Raw genomic sequence first — 21,374 nt, 5'->3', positions numbered from 1 at the left:
CAACAGAGGTCTCCCCCACTTCGCAAGGAGGTGAGGATTCAGAACAAAGGTGTTCCAAGAACTTTATAAAACTTTAGAACAGGCATAGGCAAACTTGGTCCTCCAGATGTTTTGGGCTACAACTCCCATCATCCCTAGCTAACAGGACCAGTGGTCAGGGATGATGGGAGTTATAGTCCCCAAACATCTGGAGGGCCGGGTTTGCCTATGCCTGCTTTAGAAATTGCCCGGCCCCTTAGCCAAAGACCACCTTTGTAACACGCTCCATACTCTTTTTTTCTTTTCTACGGTACCTTTGCCTCCAGATTGCCAGAAAGAGCAACAAACAGTGCATTCAAGCCAGCTGCAATCCAGCCTCCTGCCCAACAGCTGTGGAGCGGGGTAGCGCAGCAGCAGCAGCAGCAAGAGCTCCTACGTGCCATTTTGGAGCCCATAGGGTGTTAGGTTTTTTTAAAAAGCCCTTAAAGCCTTTATTTCTGGACTCTTTGGCCTCTAGGGAGGGTGTCCTCAAAAGCCACAGGGACTTTCCAGCTTTATCCCGCCACTTCTGGGATGGAACTGAATTATTTACTGATTTCGCAGCACCAACCACATGCGAGTTGGGAGTTGCCTGTACAGTGGTACCTCGGGTTAAGTACTTAATTCATTCCGGAGGTCCGTTCTTAATCTGAAACTGTTCTTAACCTGAAGCACCACTTTAGCTAATGGGGCCTCCTGCTGCCGCCGCGCCGCCAGAGCACGATTTCTGTTCTCATCCTGAAGCAAAGTTCTTAACCCGAGGTACTATTTTTGGGTTAGCGGAGTCTGTAACCTGAAGCGTATGTAACCCGAGGTACCACTGTATTTAAAAACGTGAGATGAGCAGGGGGCCCATTTGGTCTGGCATCCTGTTCTCACAATAGTTGTGTGGAGAATGGGTCAACTCACCCACGGCTTGCCCCAAAGCCGTTTCCGGATCCTTCCCGCCACAGCGTTCCTTCTTGTCCGATTCCTGCTTCCGTAGCAGGGCAAGAGAGCTGTCCCTCAGCCTGACCAGGGCCTTCTTAACCATGGTTTGGAGGAGCTGCCGGAAAGACGAGGAATCGCAGTTCAAGCTCAGCGGCAAAGCTTCCTTCAGGAGCCGGGCCTCCATCTCGGACAAGGCCTGGTTGGTCCTGGGGGCGGAGCAGAGGAGGCTCAGTGCCGCCAAGCGGACGTTCTCCTCTTTGGAGAAGAGGCAGGAGGGGAGCCTTTCCAGGGTCTCCGCATTGGAGGGGAAGGCCCCCGAGATGGTCCTCTGGGCATTCAGCAAGGCGACCCAGGCCCGCAGCTGAGAGGGCTCCCTGCTCCTAAAAGTCTCGTCCAACAAAGAGTAAGAGGCAGGGAAAACTCGCAAGGTCCAGCCCAGGAGGTAGTTGGAGGCATTGCTCTGGAGGGAAGGGGAGGGAGAGGTCAAGGCGCTGGAGAGGACCGCAAGCCAGCAGCGGCCCCACTCCCGAGCCAGCTCTTCCTCTGGGACCTGCTCCCGCCTCTCGGCCCAAACTTTGCGCTGCAGCTGGAGGATCGTTTTGTACAAATCGGAGGCGGCAGGGCACAAGTGGTTGGTCGACAGGCAGTTCAAGAGGTGCTGCGGGAGATCTTTGTATGCATCCAGAACCTGAGCAGAACGGAAAAGGGAAGATTCAGGAGACGGCAGGATGTCAGGGGTCTTTACACAAACACAAGAGAAGGCCACCAAACTGCATGAAACGCAGGAAGCTGCCTTGTACAGTGGTACCTCGGGTTAAGTACTGTATTTCTTGCTCTATAAGACTCACTTTTTCCCTCCTAAAAAGTAAGGGGAAATGTGTGTGCGTCTTATGGAGTGAATGCAGGCTGTGCAGCTATCCCAGAAGCCAGAACAGCAAGAGGGATTGCTGCTTTCACTGCGCAGCGATCCCTCTTGCTGTTCTGGCTTCTGAGATTCATAATATTTTTTTCTTGTTTTCCTCCTCCAAAAGCTAGGTGCGTCTTGTGGTCTGGTGTGTCTTATAGAGCGAAAAATACGGCACTTGATTCGTTCCGGAGGTCCGTTCTTAACCTGAAACTGTTCTTAACCTGAAGCACCCCTTTAGCTAATGGGGCCTCCCGCTGCTGCTGTGCCGCCGGAGCACGATTTCTGTTCTCATCCTGAAGCAAAGTTCTTAATCTGAAGCACTATTTCTGGGTTAGCGGAGTCTGTAACCTGAAGTGTCTGTAACCTGAAGCATATGTAACCCGAGGTACCACTGTACTGAGCCAGGCCCTTGCTCAGTGATGGCAAAAAAAGAGAGTAAGATTCTAGTCCTCATGATTCACAAGGGCTGGATTAAGGAGAAACAGGAGAAGCTGCCTTATCCTGTCAGATCCCTGGTCCATCTGGCTTAGTATCGACTGCACTGACCGACAGCAGGTTTCCAGGGTTTCAGGCAAGGAGTCTCTCCCAGGTCTACCTGGAGATGCTGGGGCCTTCTGCATGCAAAGCAGGTGTTCTACCACAGAGCTACGCCCCACTGCTAAAGTCAACGGGATCTGTAAACACTGAAAGTGGTTATTGATTTACTGGTTACTCAAATGTTTCCCAAACTTGGGTCTCCAGCTGTTTCTGAACTACAATTCTCATCGTTCCTGACCACGGGTCCTGCCAGCTAGGGGTGATGTTAGGGACTGTGTGCTGATAAGCTAGCAAAGACAAACCTCCTGGCACGCCGCCATCTCTGTACAAGATTTATTGCTCAGCTTCAAAGCAGTTTACAAGAGCTTAAAACATCCATCCATCTTCTACGAGTCAGATGAACCGTCTGGCGTCTTTTTGTGACGTCTCCAGCAGACCCATCTCCTAAGTTCACACCTCCTCTTTCCTCTGCTCTCTGAGTGGCTGGGTCCTGGCATCGGCTAACCCCTCCCAGCTTCCTCCTCTGACGTGGAAGAAAAACTACTGATTACTGACTTGGGCTCTCTATACTTGTTTCCCTCCCCTGTCAATTCTCTTGCAGCCTCCAATTTCCTGACAGGTGATGGGAGTTGTGGTCGAAAAACAGCTGGAGGACCCAAGTTTGGCAAACACAGTTTTAATAATACAGTGGGACCTCGGAAGTCAAGCAGAATCTGTTCCGAAAGTCCGTCCGACTTCCAAAACATTGGGAAACCAAGACACAGCTTCCGATTGGCTGCAGGAAGCTCCTGCAGCCAATCAGAAGCGGCGGAAGTCATGTCGGACGTTCGGGTTCCAAAGAACGTTCGAGAACCGGAACAATCACTTCTGCTTTTTGATTGTTCGGGAGCTGAAACATTCGACTTCCAAGGCATTTGAAAACCAAGGTATGACTGTATAATCTGTTACAGCGCTGGTGCATAGAAACACACAGGTGAAATCGACTCGTATTATGGAACATACGAAAGCAGTAAAAAAAAAAAGAGAAAGGTTTTGGTGTGTTTTGTTTTTAAGAAATTAACAAAGAGGGCAATTTCCATCTCCAGATACCTGACCCTTTCTGTTTTCAGAGTATTATGGGCTGAGCTCCGCACTCACACACCAATGTTGTCGTCCCCTTACCTTTTCAGGACCCAGGTAGGGCAGAACCGAAATGAGAGGAAAATACCGGGCTCTGGCCTGCCAGGGCATAAGGATGACTCTCTGGAGGAACTGAGCATATAGGGGTCTCTCCAGGTCCTCAAAGCGATCACACTCTAAGCTGTAGATCTCCAGGAGGAGCTGGAAGGAGCTGTGGATGAAATCAGATACCCCTTCCACCTGAACAGTGTGGGCAGAGGAGGGGTGGGAAAGTAACATTATTATGTACGAATCATAGAATCGTAGGGTTGGAAGGGATCACAAGGGTCATCTAGTCCAACCCCCCTGCAGTACAGGAATCTTTTTGCCCAACGTGGGGCTCAAAGCCACAACTTTCTAACAGTCTGAGATTAAGAGTCTTGTGCTCTGTTGACTGAGCTATCCCCTGCTGCAGTCCAGGGTGGATAAAAATCAATGGTTTTTTTAATTTAAAAAATTAAAAATTGGATTTTTTTTTTACTTAAATCAGATTTTTAAAAATTTAAATCAGATTTTAAAAATTTAAATTAGTTTTTCATCAGATTTTTTAAAATTTAAATTGGATTTTTAAAATAAAATGCTTTTGGAGGAAAAATCTTTCTATAGTTTTCTATTTAAGTTACATTATAGTCCAAAGGTTATTCATCAGGAAATAAGGATTTGTTTTAGGTTTTTCAGCCTGAGTTTTTTTTAAAAAAAAATAAGAATTGTTTAACCACATCAGTTAACAAACATGGATACATATGCTGTAATGTTATTGTTCTAGTTACATTAATTGTTCGAATTCTTATTAAGGACATGATTATTTTTCGCCTTCCAATAAAGTACAGCAGAAAAGTTGTCCAAATATAAACAGTTAACTTATTAAACCTCACAATAATTTTGTAATTATCTATGTATTTCTAATAGTATAACCAAATCAATAGTTTTGATATAACTGTAAAAACTACTCTGAAAATTTATTATTCCAAAAATGAAACCTTTATCTGGTTGTAAATATTAAATTATACCAGCAAGAATGAGTCTTTCTTGAAAAAATGATTTAAATCAAGTCTTACTGACTTGTGATTTAAATCATGATTTAAATAGTGATTTAAATCTATTTGATTTAAATCAAATCAACCCTGCTGTAGTCCAACAACATCTGGAGGGCCCCTCATTGAATACCCTCTGATCTAAGTGGTACCCTTGACTTTTGGTCTGCTTAGCTCTTGCTGTTGCACGAGGTTGTTTTTGTTGAATATAGGTGTTTGGGTTTCTTAAAAACTAACATTAAGCCTCCTCTGCGAGTGCAGCTTTGACAGGATGCAAGAAGGTCCAGATGAAATGAAAAAGGTACCATTACCGGGCTCTCTGCATTGTTCCAGAGGAACTGGGTCAGTCTCTCGAGAAGTCCAGACTGGTCTGCCAGGACCCGGCTCCTCTTCCCTTCCCAGATCTCCTCCAGACTTTCTCGGACGCGTCGAAGCCATAGAGAAAACACTGCAAACGGAGGTCCAGGCTAATCACACCAATGACGACCACTCCCTCGTTCTGCATTCGCAATGATTTAAAAGTGGGGAACCTGTGGCCCTCTGGATGTTGCTGCGGCTCCAGCTCCCATCAGCCACAGTTGGCATAGCCAGTGGAGGATGGAAGTTGTAGTCCAGAAAACTCTGGCGGGTCACAGGTTCTCCAATGGCCTCGGCCCAGTATACCTGAAGGAGTGTCTCTGCCCCCATCACTCAGCCCACAGATTGAGGTCCAGCTCTGAGGGCCTTCTGGCACTTCCCTCGCTGTGAGAAGTGAGGTTACAGGGAATCAGGCAGAGGGCCTTCTCAGTGGTGGCACCCAACCATCAGATGTCAAGGAAATAAACAACTATGTATCTGACTTTTAGAAGACATCTGAAGACAGACCTGTTTAGGGAAGTTTTTAATGTTTGATGTTTTAGCGTGTTTTTAATATTCTGTTGGGAGCCGCCCAGAGTGGCTGGGAAAATCCAGCCGGATGGGCAGTGTATAAATAAAATAAAATAAAATAAATTATTATTATGAGCATATCATTGTTTACTTCAACTCGCCTTTGGAAACAACTCAGAGGCCACGAAAGAAGGAAGGGAGGGTAGCAACAGGAAGATTTAAAGGAACTATTGGAAACTCAAGGCAGTAGAGATATAAGATGATCAGAGCCCCACAGAACTTCAAGCATGGGAAGTCCCAAAAAAAATTTATAATTTGGCAGAATATTTGGACTATCTAATATGTATTTGTATAATTTGGAATATTTAATGTGATTTGATTGGATTGTTAAAATGGAAAATTTAATAAAAATTATTTATATAAAAAAATATAATTATTATTATGCTTCTTTCCTGGTTGAGAATTGGGTCTCCTTTGGCTGTGACCATCTGAATTGGATAGATGACTTCAGGGCAAACCACCTACCTTGGAAGCAGTAGTAATCCGGCTCCTCCATCAGGACCAAAAGAGCTGGGAACAGGACATCCAGCAACAGACAAGCCTGCGGGAGAGGGTATTAGGGCTGTGATTTAGCTGCATATCCTGCACGGCAGGCCATTGGATGAGATGGGTCCCTTCTCAACTCTACACTCCTACGATTTTATAGGGGGGAAATGGTGTGTGGGGCGGGAGGAAGCAATCACAGTACAGTGGTACCTCTGGTTACGTACTTAATTTGTTCCGGAGGTCCGTTCTTAACCTGAATCTGTTCTTAACCTGAGGAACCACTTTAGCTAATGGGGCCTCCTGCTGCTGCCGGGCCACTGGAGCACAATTTCTGTTCTCATCCTGAAGCAAAGTTCTTAACCCGAGGTAATATTTCTGGGTCTGTAACCTGAAGCATATGTAACCTGAAGCGTATGTAACCCGAGGTACCACCGTATATTTTTTCAGGCCCAGGATTAAGAAAAGCCAACAAAAATAATGCATCGCTCTCAGGGAAGGAGGCAGAAAAAAGCCTCGAAATGAGAAAAATCACAGGGAATTTTAATAACAAGACGGGTTTTTTTAAAAAAATATTAATTACTGTTACATTTACACCCCACACCGTTCCTGCAAAGTGGCATCTATACAATCCTGAGAGGTAGGCTAGGCTAAGAGGCAGTGACAGAGCACTCTTCTTCGCAGGCTGTGAGGGAAAATGGTGAACACAGGTTCTTTATGGACAGAGTGATTTTTGCAGCTGTTGTTAAAGTTGCAAAACAACGAAGCATGGGACGGAGGGATAGAGAAATTTCTGAAACAGCAATGGGATATCAGGAAGGAAGGAAGGAGAACAGCAACTACCAGGAAAAGATAATATTTTACAGGACAGGAAGAACAGGAAGAAACACCACAGACAGAATAATTGCCACACACAGGAAGAACAAGGATATAGTTTGAGTGCCTCACTTGTAGTTTTAGAAATCATTTAATGTGTCAACACAAATAGACGTTATTAATATTGCAGTTATTGCATAAGGGATCATTACAGTGGTACCTCGGGTCACATACGCTTCAGGTTACATACACTTCAGGTTACAGACTCCGCTAACCCAGAAATAGTGCTTCAGGTTAAGAACTTTGCTTCAGGATGAGAACAGAAATGGTGCTCCGGCGGCGCGGCAGCAGCAGGAAGCCCCATTAGCTAAAGTGGTGCTTCAGGTTAAGAACAGTTTCAGGTTAAGTACGGACCTCCGGAACGAATTAAGTACTTAACCTGAGGTACCACTGTATTTTACATGGAATGTAAATGAAATTAATAAGATTTTGGAATGCAGAAATAAAAGGAAAAAATCAAACCTTCAATTCTAGCACGCAGGAGGCCACTTAAATTATACAATTCGGTATTTGAATGATTGGTAGTAGTAATTTTATTATAATTTGGTATTGTTATAATGAGGCTATTATTGGATGGTAATGGAAAATTAATAAAAATAATTATACAGTGGTACTTCTGGTTGCAAACAGGATACGTTCGGGAGCCCCGTTCGCAACATGAGCAGAACGCAACCCGCGTCTGCGGGCCACGATTCACCGCTTCTGCGCATGACATCATTTTGAGTGTCTGCACAAGTGGCAAAACCTGGAGTACCCTTTCCGGTACATCCGGGTCACCGCGGGACGCAACATGAAAAGACGTAACCTGAACCTAACGTAACAAGAGGTATGACTGTATATAAAAAAAGAAAGAGGCAGTGAATAATCCACAACACTGTGAGCTTCATGGCTGAGTGGGGATTCAAACACTGGCCTCCCTGCCCTAGACTCTTCCTTGCCACTGCACAGGTTGCTGGCCTTAACACTCCCAAGATGGACCACCCTTGCCCTGAGCACCTGACACTTACCATATTTTTCGCTCTATAGGACGCACCCGACCATAGGACGCACCTTGTTTTAGAGGAGGAGAATAAGAAAAAAAATTCTCCCCCTCTCTGCTCAGCACCCCTTCAGCGAAGCGGCAGGAGAAACAGAGCCCCTTCCATTTATCCTCCCGCTTGGCTGAAGGGGCGCTGTGCAGCTCTCCATCTCTGCTGAAGCCAGGAGAGTCTTGCTCTCCTGGCTTCAGGCGGCTATCCCTGAAGACTTCGGAGCGCATCACGAGTTCCCGCTGCGCTCCGGAGGCTTCAGACTCCTTTTGCTGAAGTCAGGAGAGTCTTCAGGCGACTATCCCTGAAGCCTGGAGAGCGAGAGGGTTCGGTGCGCACCGACCCCTATCGCTCTCCAGGCTTCAGCGAAAGCAACGCGAAGCCAAGGAGCGCGGATGGAGCGCTCCCTCTGCGCTTCGGAGGCTTCGCGTTGCTATCGCTGAAGCCAAGGAGCCTGCATTCGCTCCATAGGACGCACACACATTTCCCCTTCATTTTTGGAGGGGAAAAAGTGCATCCTATAGAACGAAAAATACGGTACCAAATTTTGCCTCTGGGTTTATGGAAGAGCAGAAGTTCTTTCCTCAAGCCTACCTCTTGCGTGGTATCATCCAGCCGGCAGCTCAGGACCTCCTTCTTGCAACAGGCTAACAAGCCCCGGGTGAGTACCACCCTCTCCAGTCCATCTGGGCTCCAAGGAGGTCGGTGCACACAGAGCGTGCCAAACCAGCTTTCTCCTGGTCACAGAAAGAAATTTCTCCAGTCAGTCAAAGGAATCTGTCCTCACATCGGCTCAGATTCACAGAGCGGCATTTCCACCTCGTTCCACTTTTAATTTGCACACCGCCCTTCTGTATACACAAAGTATTTTACAAGCTGAAGGAACCAAGAAAGGTCACGCACCTCAGAACCATCTGGCCCATGACAAAAACGCCGTAATAAAAAGCATAACTTTAAAATAAACAACTTATATCAAATAAAGTAATATTCAATAATCCACCAGAATATAATAGCACAAAATAAAATCAAATATCAGCAAATTAAACAGAAACGCACTCTTAACAATTACGTTTCTTTCTAAACTATATATATATATATATATATATATATATATATATATATATATTACGGCTGGGGCAAGGAAGGTGGAAAAAGCCATTGCCTGGTGTCCAGCACAAAGTCTCTCTCCCCAGCATTATCTGTGATGGGTTCTTGCACCATTAACAAGGTGATTTGACCAAGGCTACATTCACAAGGCAGGCTGTTCTGTTCCCCTGACATCCCCCTAACTAACCAATGTGAAAGCCACTTCCGGAAACAGAGTGTCAGGATGCTGTCAGCGGCGCCCGGCCGGTTGCCCAGGAAAGTATTAAGACAAGGGAAAGTTTCTTACTGTCAGGGAACTGCCATCGGAGCCAGAGGCAGAGGGAAGGCTCCAGAGGGATGCCGGAGAGGGTCCCAGCAGGCAGAGAGGCAGCCCATCTGCTGGGGAAGGAAATCAGCGTAACACCAGTGGAGAAGGGGGGCAGATGGGGGAATCGGAGAGGAGGCTCCAGGACTCTTCACCGGAGACCAGTGGAGAGAGCACGGGTGCTCCGCTGCCCACACCCTCCCTGCGCAGAAGACTTCCGCGCAGGGAGAGTAGGAGGAGACTAGGCGTCAAAGAACTTCTTTGCTGGAAGAAGTTCAAGAAACGCCCACTGACGGATTCTGCCAGCAACTGAAACAGCCATGAAGTGAAGGGCTGTGCAGACAGAAAGGGTTCAACCAGGTAACCTAGCCAGGAGTGGCGGCAACTTATGCACGAGCAACCCCTATAACCATTACACTTACCATCCTTTTATATTTCAATATTACAGAGAGAGGATATAGAACCCAGCCTCTTGGATAATGGCAGTGTCCCGAGTGAATCTCCACCCCCGTCTCTCCCACTTCCTCATTCATCTCCTCTATGGGTGCTGCTACGTGCCCTCTGTCTTTGAGCTCTTTGCTCTCCTACTTTTAAGGCTCGCCGGGTTCTGGGTGATGAAGAGTCTGGAATGCTTTCTAGTGACGTGTCAGCCGGGGATTGTTCCGGCTCTCCCATGATTTCGCAGCTTTTCCCCTCATCCGTTTCTGAGCTGTGACCTCCCTCAAACCCCTGTTGTAAATCTATACAGTGGTACCTCGGGTTAAGAACTGAATTCATTCTGGAGGTCCGTTCTTAACCTGAAACTGTTCTTAACCCGAGGTACCACTTTAGCTAATGGGGCCTCCTGCTGCCGCCGTGCGATTTCTGTTCTCATCCTGAAGCAAAGTTCTTAACCCAGGATATTATTTCTGGGTTAGTGGAATCTGTAACCTGAAGCATCTGTAACCAGAGGTACCACTGTACTGTCTTCCTCTTCCCCCTCCCAGGAAGGGTCGGGATGGGGAGGCGGTCTCCGCCATTCCTCCTCCTCTGCCTGGTCCCTGACACTTAGTGGAATATCACGCATGTTTACTGCTCCTTTCTGCATTCATTGCAAACATTTCTTTTTTTTCTGGAAGCAAATGCAGAAACGAGCGCTAAACACATTTTATTTACAGACACAGGACACTTCGGAGATTCATTTGCAGTCAAACAGATCAAGACAAGCTCGCAGGCGTGCAAGTTGAAACACAGAGGGATTTGTGCAGCAAGGAAAGCGACGTCTGATGCAGAACTGGCAAAACTGACACATAAACTACGAAATAGGGGTAACTGTGACTTTAAGGATGAATGGGAACCTTTCATAAAGTATTTGAAGATGCAACAAAGCGAACTGGACTCCTTGGCAGGTTTTGAATAAACATTCACAATTTTTTTACTGATAATAATAAGCTAAACAGTTGGAGGATCTATACAACTCTGTAACATGCAGAAAATAGCATTTATTGGAGAAACCAAAGACTGGAACTGAGGGAAGTCGGGGGGTGGGGTGGGGGGATGGGTTTTACGGGGGGAGGAAAAATGGGGGGGGGGAATAAGGATATGTTTTTGGAAAATATGTTTTGTTATAATTTTGAATAAAATTTATTTTTATTTTTTTAAAAAAGGAAAGCGACGTCTGAACGCACCTTGGCGGCCGGCTGCTTTAGCATCTTGTCTCTGCGCAACGGAGCAACCACTGAGGTCCAGTAGTTGGTAGAGACCCAGGACGGCCATGGCTCCTCTCTGGGGCTCTGGCGCTGTGTTGACCAGCATGCTCACAGCTGTAGCAGCCAGCAGCCGAGTGTCCTTGCAGGTTTCCTATGGCAAAGGTAAACCCCGTGAACAAGAATGGTTTCTCAGACCAAAGTTCACAATTTGAAAAAGATCTTATACAAAATAAAGAAAAACTTTTTTATCTAAAATGTAAAGGTAAAGGGACCCCTGACCATTAGGTCCAGTTGTGGCCGACTCTGGGGTTGCAGTGCTCATCTCGCTTTATTGGCCGACGGAGCCGGCGTACAGCTTCCGGGTCATGTGGCCAGCATGACTAAGCCGCTTCTGGCGAACTAGAGCAGCGCACGGAAACGCCGTTTACCTTCCCACCAGAGCGGTACCTATTTATCTACTTGCACTTTGATGTGCTTTCGAACTGCTATGTGGGCAGGAGCAGGGACCGAGCAACAGGAGCTCACCCCGTCGCGGGGATTCGAACCGCCGACCTTCTGATCGGCAAGTCCTAGGCTCTGTGGTTTAACCCACAGTGCCACCCGCGTCCCAATATCTAAAATGTACGATCTGTTATTAGACTGGGAAACAAAAGATGAGCTTTTCAAAGCCTCTACGACACATTGGGCAATAGATATAGGGCATAATATAGACTTTAATCTCTGGGGGAAACTTTGGAAGAGCAATCTGAAGTTTACAGCATGTTATTCCTTGAAGGAGAACTACTTGAAAATGATTTGTAGATGGTATTTAACTCCAAATAGGCTTGCTCAGATGTATAAGACTGAATCAGATAAGTGCTGGAGATGCAATCAGGTTCTTTCATATGTGGTGGACTTGCAAAAGGGCAAAAGAGTATTGGGAAATAATTTATAATGAATTGAAAAAAAATGTGTAAAAGCACTTTCCCCCAAAAAAACCCAGAGTCCTTTTTGTTGTGGATAATTCAGACGGAAATTCCCAGGTGTCGAAAAAGGTTATTTATATATACTACTACTGAGGCCTGTGTTTTGTTAACCCAAAAATGGAAAACGAGCGAGACCTCAACCAAAAAAGAATGGTAACTTAAACTGATGGAATATGTGCAGCTTGTGGACCTAACATATAAAATAAGAGAACAAGAAGAACATACGTTTAAAGAAGATTGGAAAATGTTTATTGAATATATGGGAGGGGGATTTTAGTTTATTTATTTATTGAATTTACATACCACCCTATACCCAGGGGTCTCTGGGTGGTTCACAGAATAACCACTGAAAACGTTGGCAGCAGTAAGATAAATTCAACAATGTAAATAAGTTTTGATGGATGCAATAATGGGATACTGAATGATTTATGTAAAATATGCAGGGATTTATGTTATGCAAAATGAACCATGGAAAGAAAAAAAGGGAAGTCATTGATATTTTAAGGTTGTTTAAATGAATCTCCTAAATTGTAAAACAGAAAATTTAATAAAAATTATATACAGTGGTACCTTGGTTTTTGAGTGTCACAGAAGCCTAATGTTTATGTTTTTGAACACTGAAAACCCAGAAGTAAATGCTTACGTTTTTGAACGCGCCTCGGAAGTCGAATGGTTTCCACTGCGTGTTTTTCAATTTTCTCCATTGAAACTGAAATTCTCCCTTTGCACCTTGGTTTTCAAATGTTTCGGAAGGCGAACGGTCTTCTAAAACGGATTACGTTCGAAAACCGAGGTACCACTGTATATAAAACAAGAATTTCTTGTCTACTCCTTCTTTTACAGATATAGCCAAACAACTTTTAGAATTGCAGACTTGAAGGAGATTTTTAAATGCTCGCTAATGCTGAACTTACTTGATGCAGAGATAAAGGGGTTGTAGCCAACTAAATCCCACTCATAGAGTAGACCCAATGCAATTAATGGACCTAAGTATGCATTTACCGCATTTATATCTCACCTTTCCCTCCAAGGTGCTCAAGGCTGCATACATAATTCTCTCCCTCCTTGTTTGACCCCCACAACAACCCTGTGAGGTAGGTTAAAAGGCTGTGACTGGCCCCAAGGTCACCCAGTGACCTTCTTCATGACCAGGTGGGGATTTGAACCCTGGTTTCTCAGATCTTAATCTAACACTCTAACCACCACACCATGCAGGTAGTGTTGTATTGACTGTGTGGTGTTGTAGAGCCAGTGTGGTGTAGTGGTTAAGAGTGGTGGATTCCTAATCTGGTGAACCGGGTTCGTGTCTCCGCTCCACCACATGCAGCTGCTGGGTGACCTTGGGCTAGCCACACTTCTCTGAAGTCTCTCAGCCCCACTCACCTCACAGAGTGTTTGTTGTGGGGGAGGAAGGGAAAGGAGAATGTTAGCCGCTTTGAGACTCCTTAGGGTAGTGATAAAACGGGATATCAAATCCAAACTCTTCTCTTCTTCACTGGTGTTTTGCATTATGCTGCCTTGTAATGCTCCCTGAATTTATTTATATTTATGTACATGAGTTAAAGTATTTTATTGTATGAATCATTTGACACAGTACTATTGAAGTGTGTGTGTAAAGCGCGCCTTGATTGACAAGGGGGGTGTTCAATGCAGAATAAGTGGGTCTACCTCTTTACCCTGGCCTGTTGACAACAGAGATCTAGGTTTGCAAGACAAGTCTCTGTTCCCATGATTGCAGTTTAAATATTTTTAATAACTGAATTTTTAAACTGGTGTAACCCAGGGACACGGGTGGCGCTGTGGGTTAAACCACAGAGACTAGGACTTGCCGATCAGAAGGTCAGCGGTTCGAATCCCCGTGACGGGGTGAGCTCCCGTTGATCGGTCCCTGCTCCTGCCAACCTAGCAGTTCGAAAGCACATCAAAGGGCAAGTACATAAATAGGTACCGCTCCGGTGGGAAGGTAAATGGCGTTTCCGTGTACTGCTCTGGTTCTCCAGAAGCGGCTTAGTCATGCTCGAAACATGACCCGGAAGCTGTACGCCGGCTGCCTCGGCCAATAAAGCGAGATGAGTGCCCCAACCCCAGAGTTGGTCACGACTGGACCTAATGGTCAGGGGTCCCTTTACCTTTACCTTTAACCCACCCTGCGACCTGCGTGTGAAAGGCAGGTAACAACAACGTTTTATTTTGGTTTTGGTTTTTTAAAAAGGAAACCGCACAGGACTAAAAGCCAGACTGGTTCATAAACAGGTACCTTTCCCACAATGCTTTTCAGCAGAGAGCTCAATATCCTTTGAAGGGTTTTGCTGTTCTCGGTTCCTTCCCACGCAAGGGGCAAAATCTCTTCCGGCATCCACTTGAAAAGCTGCAGGCACACCTAGAGAGGGAACAGAGAGCACAAAGCGTATCAGGATGGCTCGTTTGCTTCTGCTCAATGCAATCCATATTGGACTCTGAAGTCAGCCCTGCTGTGCTCAATGGGGCTTGGAACCCAGGTAACAGGATGCATAAGATCGTGGGCCTGGGCCCTAATTTGGCATGGGAGGTTGTTTTCCCACCAAAACCTCCACCACCTACCCAACACACGACGTCATAAGTGACTGCCAAGGCAGAATCAGGAGCCTTGAAAGCGTGCTCCTGGATATTCACAGGCAAGCAGGGTTTGCTGTCACTGCTGAAAGAGACAGCAAGCCCTGCTTAGATCGACTTGGATCCTCCTTCGCAACGTGGCTGCACAGGTTTGCAGAGGAACCTGGCTGGAAAAAGTTTCCCGTGCCCAAAGAATCAGATTTTCCGAGTTTTAATTTTTTTTTGTTTTTCTGCCCCTGTCATGTTTCATTTGGTTCGCTTGCCCAAGTCCGCCAGAGCTGTCATCTGTCATACGCTCTGTCATCTACGCTCTGATAGGGATGTACTCTGTATTGCATCGATGGAGGACGGTGGGAGGTCTGGTGCTTGAAGGCCCTGGGTGAGCGCTCATGGCTGTAAGAATTCCAACCATGATACAGTGAGGGGGGAAAGTATTTGATCCCCTGCTAAATTTGCGAATTACTGCACCAACTGCTGTCACCTTCTCACCAAGCTGCTTGGCAAGAGTTTTGTAGCCCAGTCCAGCCTTGTGCAGGCCTACAATCTTGTCCCTGACATCCGTGGACAGCTCTTTGGTCTTGGTCATGGTGGCTACTTTGGCATCTGCTGGATTGATTGCTTCTGTTGACAGGTGACTTTTGTACAGGTACTGTAACGAGCTGGGATTACAGGTAAGACCTCTCCCTTATAGCAGGTGCTTCTAATCTCAGCTCGTTACATACAGTGAAGATACCAGGTAGCCTGACATCTGGCTGGTCGATAGGGGATCAAAGACTTATTTCACTCATCATAACGCACATCAATCTCTGACTTTGGTCTTCTGGGTTTCTGGGGGTTTTCCTGTTTGTCATTCTGTCTCTCACAGCTACAATAAACCTACCATTAAAATTATGGACTGGTCATTTCTTCGTCAGAGGACAAATGGGCAAATTTAGCAGGGGATCAAATACTTTCCCCCCCCCCTCACTGTACCTTTTCCCATCATATCAACACACTGAATTAGCAGGAGATGCCACAGTGAGCAGAATTAGGCTTCGTATGCACTATGCAGTGGTACCTCGGGTTAAGTACTTAATTCGTTCTGGAGGCCTGTTCTAAACCTGAAACTGTTCTTAACCTGAAGCACAACTTTAGCTAATGGGGCCTCCTGCTGCTGCCGCGCCGCCGGAGCACAATTTCTGTTCTCATCCTGAAGCAAAGTTCTTAACCTGAGGTACTATTTCTGGGTTAGTGGAGTCTGTAACCTGAAGCGTATGTAACCCAAGGTATCACTGTATAGCAGAGTTTCCCTGTCATGGAATTCTACTCAGTATTGATCCAGAGCAGATTCCAATGTATAGTTAGTGGAGTAACAACTTAAACACATTGCATGATTCCCAAACAATGGACCAGAGGCAATTGTATTTCATCCAACAGAGCTTTACTGCTACTGAAGGCAAATGAGCATATAGTAATGGTCACAAATCCAATACATTCAGGATTGGCACTGCAGCAGACTTAACTTAAAATTATAATAACTTACAATAAGTCTAAACCTCAACGCTAAGCATACAATGTACAGAACACTACACCAGACGGAAAAAGAGATAGAAAAGCGTGAAACCGAGGCTCCTTCTGGCCTTACTTTTATAGCCAGCATGACCTTAACAGAAGAGATAACGGAACCAGTTTAAGCCAGCTCTATTCAGCTTCTCTGAAGGAATAAGCCAAACATCACAAACCTTCTGCTTGTTTCTTTCACACAGAGAAGCCTCCAGACTCCTCTTGAATTAATTAGAATAGGAAAGATCTCTACTCATCAGATCAATACTTTCTGCACTAAGAAATGCAAACTTGGTTCTCCAGCTGTTGTCAGACAACAACTCCCATCATCCCCGTCTAGCAGGACCAGCGGTCAGGGATGATGGGATTTGTAGTCCAAACCCTGACATATAGGATGACAGCTTAAAGCACTGGGGAGAAGCCCCATTCCTTACCTTCACGGTGACGTAATGCCACTCCTCATTCCCGGCTACCTGGTCCTGCGTGATCACATCAAACGTGGCAGCGATGCATCTCAGGAGATGCACCAGGTTGCTCCTCCAGTAGCATCGTCCTGGCACACTCCCCTCGACAAACATGCACACTGCGGAGTAAGGAACCATTGCTATGGCTTCGTTGGGTGTTTAGAAGAATCCATTTTAAATGTGCCCCCCTGAATTAAAGAAATTTCATACTTGCAGACGTTAATGGCACAAGCATGCCCAAGATACGCCGGGATGAAAGAGTTTGGGTTTGGTGGATCTTGGACTTTCTCAGCTGAGCTGGGGCTCAGCTGGGGATACATGTGTGCAAGTCCCTTGCCCCGGTTCAGCCGGGGCTCAACCATCAGAAATTAATGGGGTGGTAATTAAACCCGGCGAAATTAATCCAGAGGAAATCTACAAAAAGGAGTGTGCTGGGGGCAAAGACTTAACAATTGCCTAAGAAATATTGGCCTAAATTATTCTGCTTCCTGTGGTTATGATTGCTCTAGGAGTCTCCAGATACAGTGGTACCTTGGTTCTCAAACTTAATCCATTCTGGAAGTCCGTTCCAAAACCAAAGCGTTCCAAAACCAGGGCGCACTTTCCCATAGAAAGTAATGCAAAATGGACTCATCCGTTCCAGACTTTTAAGAACAACCCCTCAAACAGCAATTTAACGTGAATTTTACTCTCTAACGAGATCATCAATACATAAAATGAAAGCAATAGTCAATGTACTGTACTATAAAATTAAGTCCGTATTGCAGATAATAAAAATAAAAATGATTTTTTTTCTCGTACCTGCACTGATGATAGTCATTGTTTGGATGGGGACCTTTTATCCATTTCCACAGTCACACAATCAATCAATCAATCAATCAATCAATCAGTATCTGAACTGGGTTCCACACAGTCACAAAAACAAATTAACCGAAAAAGCCTCAAAAACAAAAATGCAAAATAAATAGAAAAAGAAAAAAAAAAGCGCCAAACTTCATCCGTTCCGGAAGTCTGTTTGACTTCCAAAATGTTTGAAAACCAAGGCGGAGCTTCTGATTGGTGCAGGTGCCCCAGAAACAATAGCCGACAGCCGCATCAGACGTTTGACTTACTTCCGGGTTTCCGGCATTTGAGAACCAAGGCGTTTGAGTACCAAGGCGTTTGAGAACTAAGGTACTGCTGTACTGGAGAGCATGTATGCTCGCTCATTTCAGTGTGCTGCCTCCCACATTGATAAATGGATGATTGAACAAGACCTGGGTCTGTGTGCCGCTGGACCAAAATGAGTCTGTTGCTTGTGTTTGTTTGCGTTATAACTTGTGTAGGGAATGTAAAGAGGTTGATTCTCTTCCTATTAAGAAGTCTCCCAGGAAGATCTTCTGGAAATTTGGTATTTAAGGGATATTTCTCCCCATATTACAGAGAGGATTGGCGGGGGGGGGGGGGAATAGAAATCTGAGCTAATGTAGATCAGGAGAAAATTTTTTGCTGGCTTCGTGTAAAAAAAAAAGGATACTTTTATGTGTATCTGTTTCTAATTGTTTTAAATAGTCGTCTGATTTTAAGAGTGTAAAATGGCCCATCTAGTCCAGCATCCTGCTCTCACGGTGGCCGACTGTCAGAGAGTACAACTCTGATGAGGAATGGTAGGAGCCTCCTGCTCCACCTGCTCATGGCTAGGATCCTGAAAGTCCACAGGAGCAAGGGAGAAGTGTTGATTTGGAACAACGGTTCGCCGAGGGGCACAGTTCGGAAGGCAAGAGTTGGGCAGAACTGGGAGGTGAACAGCAAGAAGAAGAATGGAAAATGAGTAAGCTAGCTGACTCTCTATCACCGGAAGACGTACAGCCTCTCAGTCCCAAGGCTAGGAGATAAGATAAGGTGAATTCGCAAAAGGCTCAAAGGTTGAGAGATCAGGGGGCTAGGAGACGAGAGGGCAAAAGTGACTAGAGGGAAGTGAACGGAAGCTTAACTGGGAGCACCTGCACTCTGAAAAGGGTTGCTTGTTCTTTTGCTGCGTTCATTAAACACTTTTGTTACTGGTAAGAGACTGCTTTCTCGTTGCACTGCTTATTTATGGCCAAGGGGGGAGGAAACAGAGTCCCCGAAGCCTGACACCAACCAGATTTTCAGGGGAAGCTTGGTACTGAGAAGCATAAATGTGCATTGAATTATATTGGTCTGTTCATTCATCCGATTTAAACTGTACATAAGACAATGTGGTACAGTCCTCGAGTCTGAGCGGGGGACTGTACCACATCCCGGCATGACCGTTGAATTGCTTCCGGCACATGCAAATTGAGCACTCCAGGGACAAAATGCCCTAGTTGGCTGTGTCCCTCTGGTACAAAAAAACAGGGCAGCAGTGAGCACAGGGTAGGTGCAGTTTGGAAACTAACCTGTCTGAAGCGATCCAGGAGGCATTGCCTGAAAGAAGGAAACAAGCATGTTACACAAAAACATAGGAAGCTGCCTTAAACCAAGTCAAAACACTGGTCCGCCTAGCTTTATATTGTCTAAAAATTTAACACATCACTTGGGAAGACAGGCAAACTAATGCCAACATACTTGGAAGAAGCAAAGATCACCAGTGTCAAAGCAATGATTCTTCAACATCAGCTTCGTTGGACTGGTCATGTTGTGCGGATGCCCAATTATCGTCTTCCAAAGCAACTACAGTGGTACCTTGGGTTAAGTACTTAATTTGTTCCGGAGGTCCGTTCTTAACCTGAAACTGTTCTTAACCTGAAGCACCACTTTAGCTAATGGGGCCTCCCGCTGTCACCGCTGCACTATTTCTCTTCTCATCCTGAAGCAAAGTTCTTAACCCAAGGTAATATTTCCGGGTTAGCAGAGTCTGTAACCTGAAGCATATGTAGAAGAAGAAGAGTTGGATTTGATATCCCGCTTTATCACTACCCTAAGGAGTCTCAAAGCAGCTAACATTCTTCTTTCCCTTCCTCCCCCACAACAAACACTCTGTGGGGTGAGTGGGGCTGAGAGACTTCAGAGAAGTGTGACTGGCCCAAGGTCACCCAGCAGCTGCATGTGGAGGAGCGGAGATGTGAACCCGGTTCCCCAGATTGCAAGACTACCGCTCTTAACCACTACACCACACTGGCTCCCTGAAGCGTATTAAACCTCCCAACTGGCTCCCTGAAGCGTATGTAACCCAAGGTACCACTGTACTGTATTCCGAACTTAACAATGGAAAGCGTAATGCTGGAGGTCAATAAAAGAGGCTTAAAGACTTTCTAAGGGAAATCTAAAAAAAAAAAAAGTAGTATAAACACTGACAACTGGGAAACACTGGCCTGCGAGCACTCCAGTTGGAGAACAGCCTTTACCAAAGGTGTCATGGGCTTTGAAGACACTTGAACTCAGCACGCAAGGGAGAAACGTACTAAGAGGAAGACACGCTTGGCAAATCCACACCGTGGTCAACTCCCACCTGGAAACCTATGTCCCCACTGTGGAAGGACGTGTGGATCCAGAATTGGCCTCCACGGTCACTTACAGACACACTGTTAAGACCGTGTTCATGGAAGACAATCTTACTTGACTACGAGTGACAGCCAAAGAAGAAGAAGATGTTGTCTAAGCTGATGGGAAGCAGCTCTCCAGGATTCTCACCCAGCCTTTACCTGGAGATGCCAGGGATCAAAACTTGGACCAGCTGCATGCAAAGCAGACGTCCTGTTCAGGAAATAAGGCCCTGCCCAAACAAGCGATGGGAGAACACCATCCTGGACCATTGGTCATGCTAGCTGGGCCTGATGGATGCTGCAGTCTTGCAACATCTTGAGGGCACCAGACTGGGGAAGCCTGTACCGTGGGTTAAGAACTTAATTCGTTCTGGAGGTCTGTTCTTAACCTGAAACTGTTCTTAACCTGAAGCACCACTTTAGCTAATGGGGCCTCCTGCTGCTGTCGCACCGCCGGAGCACGATTTCTGTTCTCATCCTGAAGCAAAGTTCTTAACCCGAGGTAATATTTCTGAGTTAGCAGAGTCTGTAACCTGAAGCATATGTAACCCAAGGTACCAATGTAGTTGGAGACAGGCTGATCTTCCCTTGTTGGCATTCTTTCTTGAATGGCATGTGGTGGGGCTACCTTTGAAGGTCACCTGGAAACTACAACTAATCCAGAATGCGGCAGCTAGACTGGTGACTGGGAGTGGCTGCCAAGACCACATAGCACTGGTCCTGAAAGACCTGCATTGGCTCCCGGTATGTTTCCGAGCACAATTTTGGTGCTGACCATTAAAGCCCTAAACAGCCTTGGTCCAGTATACCTGAAGGAGCATCTCCACCCGCATCGTTCAGCCTGAGGTCCAGCACCAAGGGCCTTCTGACGGTTCCCTCCCTGCGAGAAGTGAGGTTACAGGGAACCAGACAGATGGCCTTCTCAGTAGTGGTGCCCGCCCTGTGGAACATGCTTCCATCAGTTGTCAAGGAAATAAACAACTATCTGACTTTTAGAAGACATCTGAAGGCAACCCCGTTTAGGGAAGTTTTTAATGTTTGATGTTTTGTTGTGTTTTTAATATCCTGTTGGAAGCCGCCCACAGTGGCTGGGGAAACCCAGCCAGATGGGTGGGGTATAAATGATAAATGATGATGAAGTAAACAATGCCTGAAGAAGGCGATATTTTCAAGAGAGTGAAACAAAACTTTCTCTCACCTCCTCGTCTTCAGCCAGGCTGGCCATGCACCTATTCAGCTGCTCCGTGACCAAGGATCCATTGTTCCCTTCCGACAGTTTTGCAACAATCTAAGGGAGAAGAGGGAATCAATCCTGGACATACTACAGCC

At 46.0% G+C, this 21,374-nt stretch overlaps 1 protein-coding gene across 2 annotated transcripts in view; it reads right to left on the bottom strand.

Moving 5' to 3' along the window:
- LOC310751010 (tRNA (32-2'-O)-methyltransferase regulator THADA-like) overlaps nucleotides 1–21,374 on the bottom strand; it is a 63,266-nt gene that overhangs the window by 36,744 nt on the left and 5,148 nt on the right. For both annotated transcript variants that reach the window (XR_014542365.1, XM_083589679.1), the window contains exons 3-12: nucleotides 21,244–21,333; nucleotides 18,960–18,987; nucleotides 16,531–16,679; nucleotides 14,220–14,342; nucleotides 10,977–11,148; nucleotides 8,493–8,635; nucleotides 5,977–6,052; nucleotides 4,896–5,032; nucleotides 3,554–3,751; nucleotides 928–1,636 (exon numbers count right to left, since the gene is read on the bottom strand). Coding sequence is in view for 1 of the 2 variants with exons in the window: in XM_083589679.1 (XP_083445805.1) it covers nucleotides 928–1,636; nucleotides 3,554–3,751; nucleotides 4,896–5,032; nucleotides 5,977–6,052; nucleotides 8,493–8,635; nucleotides 10,977–11,148; nucleotides 14,220–14,342; nucleotides 16,531–16,679; nucleotides 18,960–18,987; nucleotides 21,244–21,333 (1,825 nt within the window). In the remaining variant the exon portion in view is untranslated. The remainder of the gene's footprint in view (nucleotides 1–927; nucleotides 1,637–3,553; nucleotides 3,752–4,895; nucleotides 5,033–5,976; nucleotides 6,053–8,492; nucleotides 8,636–10,976; nucleotides 11,149–14,219; nucleotides 14,343–16,530; nucleotides 16,680–18,959; nucleotides 18,988–21,243; nucleotides 21,334–21,374) is intronic.

The sequence above is a fragment of the Podarcis filfolensis genome (assembly GCF_964270895.1).
Source record: "Podarcis filfolensis genome assembly, chromosome: 16".
Taxonomy (NCBI): domain Eukaryota; kingdom Metazoa; phylum Chordata; class Lepidosauria; order Squamata; family Lacertidae; genus Podarcis; species Podarcis filfolensis.
This window is presented reverse-complemented; position numbering and strand designations above follow the sequence as displayed.